Raw genomic sequence first — 12,683 nt, forward strand, 5'->3', positions numbered from 1 at the left:
CTCGTACACCTGCACTATCTATCCTCTAAAGATATGGTAAGAAGATCGAGAATGAAATGGGGAATTGAAAAGGAGGAATGGTATCAATATGTGCAGAAGAAAGAATGGAAAGAAAATGATAGACATGAGGTTGGGTTCGAAGAGGATGTTAGTGTAGAATATTGATTAGTTCTTTTCATGTAGTAACGTGTCAATTTCATGACACTTCACCATGCTTTTCAATATAATTGAACATTTCGTCATGAGTTTTCTATATACCTTTATTCTTACTTCTATGAACATTGTATTTCATCGTCAATATTATCGAACAGAAATGGACATTTTTCACGGGGAATTCCACTAATGGTGCCACTATGTGACTGAGTGTGCGTGTTAGCAACTGATCTTAGAGCAATGTTTAACCTATTTCCTTATTTATCTTAGTTGTGAAATGTCAAGGGTACATCCATCATATTTTGGTTCATGGTTCATTTCCATACACTTACGGCATCTACTATAAATCTTGTAACAATATGATCTTCCTCTTCGAGACTTTCTACGACAAGTCCATCGAGCTCCAGCTTTGCTGAAACTACTTGACTTGCAAACACTTCTCTCTGTACAGATCCAGCTCTTGGTCGACCAGTGTCCAACGACTGGTCTGTCATGAATAGTCTCGCATCCTTGAATATTGAGAAACTAATTGGAATTTGTGAAATACTTGGATCGTCTAAAGAGGAAAGGAACAAGATGCATTCGGTAAGTTAAATGGTATAGGTAGATGATAACAGACCAAACACAACTTTCACACTTTTCCAAGTGTGAAAGAATGATTTCTTAACGTATTGTGGATACAAGAAAGTGAGTGACATTAACAATAGCAGAATATTCGATATTCATCGGTTTGGATTTATTTCATTAGTAGTATTACTATTAAGTTGAAGACGATTTTCTATCGCATATGCAGATGTTTAAATTCCACATTTTGCTTAATGAATCGGGCTAAACTGAGTTAGGTTATTTACAGGTTTATCTAAAATTAAAGAAAGGCTTTGCAGAGTCTCAGTTTGGTTCTTCTTCTTCTACATACAAGGCTGCTATGTACCGAAATTATTATGTGTGTGAAATAGGATGATCCAGAGGTTGCAGAAGATATCAGGCAACAACAAAAGAAAAATCCCCCCAAAAAAATCATTACAACTCTTATACAAGTTAAAAACTTTTTAAACAAACTTTACGTTTTTGCGCAAGATCCAAAATCCCCTTCGGAATGAAAATAGAGACTGTACTAGTGTCAATATATACTTCATTTTCGTCGTTAAACAATCGTGTGTTTTCCTGTTTGAAATCAGCAGTAAGTAATTCCTGTTCGGGGATATTGCTCGAAGGTGAGTATAAAAATGTCACTCCTGAAGTGATAGTTGGATCAAATTTAACAGCTGTTACTCCAACGTTTTCCTGAACATCAGTAAAGTTGTCTGATTGCTTCTGCCTGTTCGATACTTGCTGATGAAGGGAAGAAATAACACTCGCAGTGTCCTCAGCTTGTTCTAGTTGATCTTCTCCTATTTCCATAAGATTACTGACGGTCCCGACAACGGATTGTGTAACCTAAAAATGCGTCGTAATGGTAAAGTATGAGCTGCTCATGTAGTTACAGCATTTGTTCCATTCCTCTCACAGTACGTGATCAATAGAGAATCTTTCTGCTCAATTACTTGATTATATTATTTAAATTATTAAAGAAACATACAGTAAGCAAACCAATACAAATTTTATCAGTATAATATACATTGTTAAAAAAACAGAATGCAATTATTGCGAGCATACACTATTATTCAAACACAGCACAAAAAGAATTTCCTAAATTCTAGGAAAATATAATACCGATTGTGCGGAATACATTCACCCGTCCAAATCAATCTTGTTGATACATGTACCAACTTCGTAACATTCTTCATCATTTACTGCATACAAAGCTATGCATCGTTTGTTAATCACTTCGAAAGCAAACATGGAACAACTGAGCAGGCCTTTCCTCCATTTGATAGAAAGATAAAGTAATGCATGGTCCGGAACTGTGATAATAAAGAAGTAATTTGTTGCATGTTACGGCATTACATGTTATAAAACATGTATCATGCTCGTTTCAAATTCAGATTTTCTCTATATCATCTAAACAACAATGGTAATGTAATTAAATCCAATTGCCTTACTTCTGGAGAAGAGCTGTTAACTTCTGCGATTGATTCCAGTGATATGGCAACATTGTTAATCGCTGTCGTATCCAGGCACTCCGACTGAGTTGTAACTATTGCTAGATCGTTGGCTACTTCCTCCACATTGTCTTCCGAAATATTTGTCTAAAAAGACCGATAATATAATGTGAAATTAATTTAAAAAAAATACTTTAATTGCTGTTCTTATTACGTAACCATTCAGAATCCACGACCGAGTGGATTGGCATATGGTGCATTACTTGTTATATGATGGTACACTGTTTACGTATTACGAGATATTAGCATGACTTACATTGGTTATCCGTTCGATTTCCTGGGAAGCTTCGTCGGCACAAGTAAAACAAGTAGTAAGTGTTGGATCTTCCCAACCATTGTCAACGCATTTTCTTGTGGCCAACGGCTGATCAGCTGGTTAAGACAAAGGTCCAAAGATATTTCAATATGACAATATAGTTACACTGTAATTCTTACTTTTCAAAAGTCCTTTATTAGGATTTACATATTAGTACAAACTGAGCCCAGCACAGGTTTTGGCATCTTTCAAGGGAGTGGTTCATTTTATTAAGCTATTTTGACTCCCTACTATCAAAAAAATATTCATAATCATGAATGTAATAGAATATTCTCTCTAAAAACTAACAAATAAAGTTGACCTATGGATGCTTAAAATATACAATAACTTCTGCTATGAATTGCAAAGAAATATTGCACGTTCCCTGTTAATGAATATGGTTATTTACAAACATTATGTAAGCAACGTTTAAAGGAATGCACCAAAAATCGAGATTGAAGATTTGAAAACTTCGAATCGTTAAACAAACACCTGTAACTTGCGATGAAGGCTTTCAGGCAGTCGCAGGATAAAGTAGTAATTCAATGATAGATTATCCATGGTGAACTAATTAACAATAGACAAAACATGTGTACTTGACTTTTTCACCAAGTATAGCTACTTGGGAAAAATGTTACTACTTACGGCTCGACGAATCATCATCGCATGTTTCGGAGGAATTTACACTTTTTCCAGGAACAGTATCTTCAAAAGTCAGGTGGACTCCGCTGTAGGATATATTTTCAGATGGACAACTTAGAAATGGCACATCTTTAAACAAAAATAAGGAAAAGTTCTCGAGGTGATTAACTCATTTTAGAATGTTTTTCTAAATACCATCGGTTACATGCATCAGTAAACTGTGTATTTGTGATAGTGTGCTCTAAATAGTTCCTATTAAATTTGAAAAAAAGGTACCCCAGCCTTCTTCGTGGTTGCTGTTACTGGCGCCTAGCATTGGAAATGTATTCCCTACTAACTTCTTGAATATGATTGTAGTATGTTTTTCTTTTATATGTAGACCGACATGCCACAGTAAATACTGATATGTGCTTGCACTTAAACCATGTTTCCCGTATTTGACATCATGACCCATGATAAGATAAGATAAGATAAGATAAGATAAACTTTATTGCATCCGATAGGGAAATTACATGCTTGCAGATAAAACAGTAAGATATAAAAACGATACTATACAACAATAAGAGAACAAACAGTAGGACAATAAAAGCATAAGAAATGCTAATAACAAGGAACGGGAACAGATGGGCCGAAGCTCACAGAATGGCAAGGAATAAAAAGTATAAACAAATCACAAACGGTAAATATGATAAGAACCCAATGAAAGAAGGAAAGACAAAGGCAAGAGATTAGCGATTAAAAGATGCATTAAAAATTCTAACAGCTTGTCCCATGAAAGATGAGGGGTAACGATTAGTATGAGCCTTCGGAGGTCTCATCCTCCACTACGAGGGATAAAACAATTATTTAATGGAGCGTGGAGAGGGTGATCGATATCCTTGAGAACTGAATGTAGCTTATCATTAACCCGACTATCAAAGACCTCGTCAACCACTGGCAAGCGTTTCCCAACAGCCCTACCTGCCCGTATAACAGTATCATCTAACACTTTCTTGGATGTCTTATTTATGTTACCAACCCAGGAAGTTATGCAGTATGACCAAACACTACTAATAATAGAGTTGTAAAAAATGGATAAAATGTTCTGGTTCACGTCAAAAGAGACTAATTTCCTCAAGCAATACATTCGTGGTTTCAAACGTTTGGCAACATACTCAACATGTGCATCCCACTTTAGCTGATCATCCATAACTACACCCAAATATTTGTACTCAGTTACCCTATCCACTGTCTTACTGTCAATGACCACAGGTTCGGGCACTATCTTGTTCGCTCTCCGGAAGTCTATAATGAGTTCCTTCGTCTTGCTGACGTTAAGATGGAGATAATTCCTGTCGCATTCAGCAACAAAATTGGCAATTTGTTCACGGTAGATCCGGTCATCGTCATTTTTAATCCGGCCAACGAGAGCAGTGTCATCCGCGAACTTGATGAGCGGACAGCTGAGGTCAGTGGAGCGTATTCCGGAGGTATACAGAGTGAATAGGAATGGTGCTAACACAGTGCCCTGAGGTGCTCCAGTGCTACATTCCATAATGTCAGATACAACATCACGACCGATACGTACAAATTGTGAGCGGTTAGTGAGATAGTCTAATACCCATCGAACCAAAGCATGTGGCACATCATCAGATCCAAGTAAAACGTTAGCTAAAATATGAGGTTGCATCGTATTAAAAGCAGATGAAAAATCAAAGAACATGATGCGAGCGGAGACTTTACCAGATTTAGAGTCTTCGAGATGGGAGTATAATGTGTCCAGTGTGAACAGGAGTGCATCGTCAGTGTTGCGTCCCTTCCTATATGCGAACTGGTGATCATCCATTAGGTTTACAGTTAGCCTTTTGATATACTGCAATATAAATCTTTCACATGATTTCATGGCTACGGAAGTGAGCGCCACCGGACGAAGATCATTCATGCTGGTGATAGTTGACTTTTTGGGCACCGGAATAATACAGGATTGTTTCCATAGGCGAGGGATGCACTGGGTCCTAAAGCACAAGTTGAAAATGTGGGTGAAGATATAGGACAATTGATGGTTACATAGTTTCAAAACTCGCGGTGAGAGTTTGTCCGGTCCAGCTGATTTTGATGCGTTCAGCCGGGAGAAATCTCGAAGTACATCATCCTCTGTTATGGTTAGGAAAGGCGCGGACTCCCCGGAAGTTACTCTGAGAATACGTTCGATTTCATCCGTGAAATCGTGGCAATCGAACCGGTTATAAAATGAGTTCAGTTGATTGGCGTAGGTTTGGGAGTATTCTGGTAATGAGCAATGCTTCGAGCTACCGTTAGTATAACCGCTCATCAAACGCATGCCGGTCCACACATCCCTAATGTTGTTTGTTGTGAAATTATTTTCGATTTTCCGTTTATAATCATCTTTCTCTTGTTTGATTACAGAGTTAATCTCCTTCTGAATTAGCTTCAAGTCGTTTTTAGAACCCGTTCTGAATATCAGTTTCTTCTTATTGATCAACTGTTTCACCCTTTTAGTAATCCATGGCTTGTTATTGGGATAACATTTGACTTTCTTCGTGGGAATGATGGCGTCCTCACAAAATTTGATATAGGAGCTGACGGTGTCCGTTAATTCGTGAATATCATCGGCAGTGTCAACAAACATTTCCCAGTCCGTGCGATCAAAACAGTCTTGGAGTTGATCCAGGGCATCATCCGACCATTGTTTGATTGTAATTACCCGCGGCTTTTCACGCTGGACGACAGGCCTGTACTTTGGTAACAGGAGAACGAGGTCATGGTCGGCTTCACCAAGCTTAGTCAACTGGGATGATACATAAGCGTCTTTGACGTTGGTGTAACAAAGGTCCAGAGTCGATTCCCCCCGTGTTGGACAATTGACGTGTTGATAAAACCGTAATCCCGGGTGTTTCATTGATCCATGGTTGAAATCTCCATTAACCACAATAAGGGCATCAGGGGCTTTAGCTTCCAAATCTTGAATGGCCTTAATCAACTCAGCACTACCAGCCTTGGCAACGGACTTGTCCGGTATGTAAACAGTACAGACTAAAACATGTGAGAACTCCCGCGGTAGATAAAATGGCCGTACAGAAACAGTTAACATTTCCAGGTGGGGGGTGCAAACATAGTCCTTTCTGTACACATTATTTGGGTGACACCACTTCTGGTTGACGTAAACACACACACCTCCCCCACTGCATTTACCAGCCGCTTCCAAATCCCTGTCACCACGTACCAGTTGGAATCCGTCGATGTTAACATGATCGTCACTATGGTTACCTGTCAACCATGTCTCTGTGAACGACACAATACAAGTATTCCTGAAGTCCGACAAATATCTCACACTCGCACAAAGTTCATCCATCTTGTTGCTGAGAGACTGAACATTTCCCATTATGATTGAGGGTAAATAAGGCCGGTTCTTACACTGACTATTCCTTCGTTTGACACCCCCTGCTTTCCCACGCTTTCGTCGCCTCATCTCTTTTGGTAATCGCATATCTGGTAGTCCTGTACCGACTGCACATCTAGTACCGATTGCGCGAAGTTCCGATGGAGTGTAATAGAAGACTGTCCGGTGGCCATTATGAAAAACCTCGCCATTTCCGTGGGAAACGATACAAACAGTCACAAACACAACCAACAAAACGATAAACATCCACTTAGAGCACATATTGACAGCATTCGGTGGATAAAACAGCGACAGTAGAACGATGAAACATGGAATTCGAGAGGAAACTGCAAGCTGTGTCGCCACGCGAGCAGCGCCACATGATGGTAAATAGCTACTCAATACTTGTCATTAACACACTTTCTTTGATCATGTCGAAGAAACTGTCATTCAAAACTGTAAAGTCATCAGTTCTACTTGCCTCCCCACTTTAACCAGTCAACGGAAGACGAAAACTAACTAAGGATAATGGCTGTAAAACTTATGCCCGATTAAAAATAGAGAATATCAATCACCGATGAGATATCAAAAACACGCAACCCGGTTGCAAGATGAAACTGTGTCAAAGTGTAAACTGAATATTCAATTGATTTGTGACGACATCAAACTGTCTCCAAACGTTCATATTCTTCCTTTACTTGTTGGTGTTGTTTTTTCGTTATTAGCAAGCACATTTGTGATAACGTAACCGTTCGCAGAAGTACTATAGACACAATATCAGTAATAATAATCTTAAATTAGACAGTGTTGGTACATATACCTGAATACTTATTTACGTCCAAGGAAAACCCAATAAAAATCATTCTTACTACTGTCCGGAGATCCCAACAGTTGTACATCACGATTTGTCGAGATGCCATCAAAAGTACACTTGTTTTTTCTTTCTTTTTTGTGTAATTTAGAACTGCCCTTTTAATATTTAAACAGTGCTTATGAAAGTTTAACATATCAATAACATTGTAATGTCTTGTGGTTAAAAAAAAAACCCATTTAAATGATAGAGTTTATGGACAAGAAATGCACTCAAATCCAAATTACATCACAAAGTACCTTTGAAGTTTGTGAACCCTCCCACCCCTCCCCTCCCTCCCCCTTCCTCCCCCTCCCTCCCCCTCCCTCCAAACAATATTAAGGGAGCACTCTTCCGCTAATCCTGAATGTCAGTTCTATCACACATATGGGTTCTCGGTAGTACAAGAATGGAATTCAAGAACCGTTTCAAATGACAAAATATGCTATGCTTACGTGTGGTCGGTAATACCGTTGGTGTTGTTAAAGGCCATTTGGCAGTCGTTGTTGTAATAGCTGTAGTCTTTCCCCCTGTTGTTACATCGGTAGTTAGAAGAGCTGTTGACGGGGGTTCTGTAGACTGTGGGAGCGTCGACAATACTGCTGTCGTCAAAATTTCCTTAGTTGAGAATCGGGTTGTAGAATCTAACGCTGTTGTGACATCTGTTGTTGTTTCATCTATCGCTGTTGTCTCACCGCTTGTTGTTTCACTTGTTACATCGGTCGTTCGAAATACTGTTGACGGAAGTTCTGTAGAGGGTGGCTGAGTCGATAGTACTGCTGTCGTCGAAATATCCTTAGTTGAGAATCGGGTTGTAGAATCTAACGCTGTTGTGACATCTGCTGTTGTTTCATCTATCGCTGTTGTCTCACCGCTTGTTGTTTCACTTGTTACATCGGTCGTTCGAAGAACTGTTGACGGAAGTTCTGTAGAGGGTGACTGAGTCGATAGTACTGCTGTCGTCGAAACATCCTTAGTTGAGAATCGGGTTGTAGAATCTAACGCTGTTGTGACATCTGTTGTTGTTTCATCTATCGCTGTTGCCTCACCGATGGTTGTTTCGCTTGTTACAGCGGTCGTTCGAAGTACTGTTGACGTAAGTTCTGTAGAAGGTGGCTGCGTGGACGGTACTGCTGTCGTCGAAATCTTCTTAGAAGTTAATATATTTGAAGGTTCAGTGGATTGTGCAACCGTCGAAATCACTGGAGTTGTTGTGTAGTTTGTGGTAGAATTAAAGTCTGTTGAGATATTTGCAGAAGTGACCTCAAGAGTTGAAGAATTGTCTGTTGTTGGTGATAAAGAGGTCGCCGTGGTCTCTTCGTAAGTCATGAGATCAATAGTGATAGGGTTTGCCGTAGTTAAATTGATTGTTGACACAGATGTTGATATATAAGTTGGTTCAGTGGATTGTGCAACCGTTGAAATCACTGGTGTTGTGGTAGAGTTTGTGGTAAAAGGTGGCTGCGTCGACGGTACTGCTGTCGTCGAAGTCTCCTTAGAAGTTAATATATTAGTTGGTTCAGTGGATTGTGCAACCGTTGAAATCACAGGTGTTGTTGTATAGTTTGTGGTAGAATAAAAGTCTGTTGAGACATTTGCAGAGGTGACCTCAAGAGTTGTAGAATTGTCTGTTGTTAGTGATAAAGAGGTCGCCGTGGTCTCTTCGCTGGTGTGATCAATAGTAGTAATGTTTGCCGTAGTTAAATTGGTTGTTGATGCAGATGTTGATATATTAGTTGGTTCAGTGGATTGTGCAATCGTTGAAATGACTGGTGTTGTTGTATAGTTTGTGGTAAAAGGTGGCTGCGTCGACGGTGCTGCTGTCGTCCTAATCTCCTTAGAAGTTAATATATTAGTTGGTTCAGCGGATTGTGCAACCGTTGAAATCACTGGTGTTGTTGTATAGTTTGTGGTAAAAGGTGGCTGCGTCGACGGTACTGCTGTTGTCGAAATCTCCGAATTAAAGTCTGTTGAGACATTTGCAGAGGTGACATCAAGAGTTGAAGAATTGACTGTTGTTGGTGACAAGGAGGTCGCCGTGGTCTCTTCGTTAGTCATGAGATCAATAGTAATAGGGTTTGCCGTAGTTAAATTGGTTGTTGACGCAGATGTTGATATATTAGTTGGTTCAGTGGATTGTGCAACCGTTGAAATAACTGGTGTTGTTGTATAGTTTGTGGTAGAATTAAAGTCTGTTGAAACATTTGCAGAGGTGACCTCAAGAGTTGAAGAATTGTCTGTTGTTGGTGATAAAGAGGTCGCCGTGGTCTCTTCGTTAGTCATGAGATCAATAGTAGTAGGATTTGCCGTAGTTAAATTGGTTGCTGACGCAGATGTTGATATATTAGTTGGTTCAGTGGATTGTGTAACCGTTGAAATCACTGGAGTTGTTGTGTAGTTTGTGGTAGAATTAAAGTCTGTTGAGACATTTGCAGAGGTGACCTCAAGAGTTGTAGAATTGTCTGTTGTTCGTGATAAAGAGGTCGCCGTGGTCTCTTCGTTAGTCATGAGATCAATAGTAGTGATGTTTGCCGTAGTTAAATTGGTTGTTGATGCAGATGTTGATATATTAGTTGGTTCAGTGGATTGTGCAATCGTTGAAATCACTGGTGTTGTTGTATAGTTTGTGGTAAAAGGTGGCTGCGTCGACGGTACTGCTGTCGTCCAAATCTCCTTAGAAGTTAATATATTAGTTGGTTCAGCGGATTGTGCAACCGTTGAAATCACTGGTGTTGTTGTATAGTTTGTGGTAAAAGGTGGCTGCGTCGACGGTACTGCTGTCGTCGAAGTCTCCTTAGAAGTTGATATATTACTTGGTTCAGTGGATTGTGCAACCGTTGAAATCACAGGTGTTGTTGTATAGTTTGTGGTGGAATTAAAGTCTGTTGAGAGATTTGCAGAGGTGACCTCAAGAGTTGTAGAATTGTCTGTTGTTGGTGATAAAGAGGTCGCCGTGGTCTCTTCGTTGGTGAGATCAATAGTAGTAATGTTTGCCGTAGTTAAATTGGTTGTTGATGCAGATGTTGATATATTACTTGGTTCAGTGGATTGTGCAATCGTTGAAATGACTGGTGTTGTTGTATAGTTTGTGGTAAAAGGTGGCTGCGTCGACGGTGCTGCTGTCGTCCTAATCTCCTTAGAAGTTAATATATTAGTTGGTTCAGCGGATTGTGCAACCGTTGAAATCACTGGTGTTGTTGTAAAGTTTGTGATAAAAGGTGGCTGCGTCGACGGTACTGCTGTTGTCGAAATCTCCGAATTAAAGTCTGTTGAGACATTTGCAGAGGTGACATCAAGAGTTGAAGAATTGACTGTTGTTGGTGACAAGGAGGTCGCCGTGGTCTCTTCGTTAGTCATGAGATCAATAGTAGTAGGGTTTGCCGTAGTTAAATTGGTTGCTGACGCAGATGTTGATATATTAGTTGGTTCAGTGGATTGTGCAACCGTTGAAATCACTGGAGTTGTTGTGTAGTTTGTGGTAGAATTAAAGTCTGTTGAGACATTTGCAGAGGTGACCTCAAGAGTTGTAGAATTGTCTGTTGTTCGTGATAAAGAGGTCGCCGTGGTCTCTTCGTTAGTCATGAGATCAATAGTAGTGATATTTGCCGTAGTTAAATTGGTTGTTGATGCAGATGTTGATATATTAGTTGGTTCAGTGGATTGTGCAATCGTTGAAATCCCTGGTGTTGTTGTATAGTTTGTGGTAAAAGGTGGCTGCGTTGACGGTACTGCTGTCGTCCAAATTCCTTCAGAAGTTAATATATTAGTTGGTTCAGTGGATTGTGCAACCGTCGAAATCACTGGAGTTGTTGTGTAGTTTGTGGTAGAATTAAAGTCTGTTGAGACATTTGCAGAGGTGACCTCAAGAGTTGTAGAATTGTCTGTTGTTCGTGATAAAGAGGTCGCCGTGGTCTCTTCGTTGGTGAGATCAATAGTAGTAATGTTTGCCGTAGTTATATTGGTTGTTGACGCAGATGTTGATATATTAGTTGGTTCAGTGGATTGTGCAATCGTTGAAATCCCTGGTGTTGTTGTATAGTTTGTGGTAAAAGGTGGCTGCGTTGACGGTACTGCTGTCGTCCAAATTCCTTCAGAAGTTAATATATTAGTTGGTTCAGTGGATTGTGCAACCGTCGAAATCACTGGAGTTGTTGTGTAGTTTGTGGTAGAATTAAAGTCTGTTGAGACATTTGCAGAGGTGACCTCAAGAGTTGTAGAATTGTCTGTTGTTCGTGATAAAGAGGTCACCGTGGTCTCTTCGTTGGTGAGATCAATAGTAGTAATGTTTGCCGTAGTTATATTGGTTGTTGACGCAGATGTTGATATATAAGTTGGTTCAGTGGATTGTGCAATCGTTGAAATCCCTGGTGTTGTTGTATAGTTTGTGGTAAAAGGTGGCTGCGTTGACGGTACTGCTGTCGTCCAAATTCCTTCAGAAGTTAATATATTAGTTGGTTCAGTGGATTGTGCAACCGTTGAAATAACTGGTGTTGTTGTATAGTTTGTGGTAGAATTAAAGTCTGTTGAGACATTTGCAGAAGTGACCTCAAGAGATGAAAAATTGTCTGTTGTTGTTGATAAAGAAGTCTTACTGGTCTCGTCGTTAGCCGTGATATCAATGGTTGTAGAATATGCGGTATTGAATTTCGTTGTTGAGATAGTAGTTTGCACATCTGTTGTTTCAGTGGATTGTGCAACCGATACACTCACCGGTGTTGTGAGGTACGTGGGAGGATTAACTGCTGTTGAGGCCCTTGCAGTTGAAGAACTGTCTGTTGTTAGTGATGAAGAGGTCTCTGTGGTAAAATAAGAAGATGTTTTTTTTTTGAGAACATGATTTTGTCTGCTATGAAATTTTCGAAGTTATGTTATCGGTGAAAGTAGTGAACCCTGTTTCGCTATATTGTATATGTTGTGGATGGATAGCGCTTGTGGTTGAGGAGTTAGACGAATTCGTGTGATCTGTCGCAGTAAGAATGAAAAAAAGGTAAAATTTCGATTCTATCGTCGAAAGAAATGTCTGATGCTATCAGTTTGAGACTTTCTGCAGGCTAAACTATTTTAGCTTATTCGAATCTACCCTGTGTGGAAAACCATTATCACTCGCACATTACTAAAGAAATCATTATATGACGAATGACCTATAACATTTTCACAGATATATTGACGAAAACGAAGGCTGAATATATTAATGATAATTTGTTCAGTACGCAGATCTTAGATGAAGGATGTGCATTTGAATGATGCAATTATGCAGTCCGT

The 12,683-nt window shown here is 39.6% G+C and overlaps 1 protein-coding gene and 1 long non-coding RNA gene across 4 annotated transcripts in view; one reads left to right on the forward strand and one right to left on the reverse strand.

The window, feature by feature from the left end:
- The window catches only part of LOC139969164 (uncharacterized), a 27,164-nt gene that overhangs the window by 8,214 nt on the left and 6,267 nt on the right, over window positions 1-12,683 (forward strand). The window contains exon 2 of the long non-coding RNA XR_011793660.1: window positions 605-738. This is a non-coding gene — a long non-coding RNA (uncharacterized lncRNA). The remainder of the gene's footprint in view (window positions 1-604; window positions 739-12,683) is intronic.
- LOC139969150 (uncharacterized) overlaps window positions 1-12,683 on the reverse strand; it is a 20,396-nt gene that overhangs the window by 5,338 nt on the left and 2,375 nt on the right. For 2 of the 3 annotated variants that reach the window (XM_071973981.1, XM_071973980.1), the window contains exons 2-7: window positions 7,877-12,217; window positions 3,196-3,321; window positions 2,512-2,627; window positions 2,196-2,342; window positions 1,218-1,590; window positions 486-709 (exon numbers count right to left, since the gene is read on the reverse strand). In XM_071973981.1, the coding sequence (XP_071830082.1) occupies window positions 486-709; window positions 1,218-1,590; window positions 2,196-2,342; window positions 2,512-2,627; window positions 3,196-3,321; window positions 7,877-12,217 (5,327 nt within the window). The remainder of the gene's footprint in view (window positions 1-485; window positions 710-1,217; window positions 1,591-2,195; window positions 2,343-2,511; window positions 2,628-3,195; window positions 3,322-7,876; window positions 12,218-12,683) is intronic. The other variant, XM_071973982.1, reaches the window with a different exon arrangement.

Source organism: Apostichopus japonicus, chromosome 6, assembly GCF_037975245.1.
Source record: "Apostichopus japonicus isolate 1M-3 chromosome 6, ASM3797524v1, whole genome shotgun sequence".
In the NCBI taxonomy this organism is placed as follows: Eukaryota; Metazoa; Echinodermata; class Holothuroidea; order Aspidochirotida; family Stichopodidae; genus Apostichopus; species Apostichopus japonicus.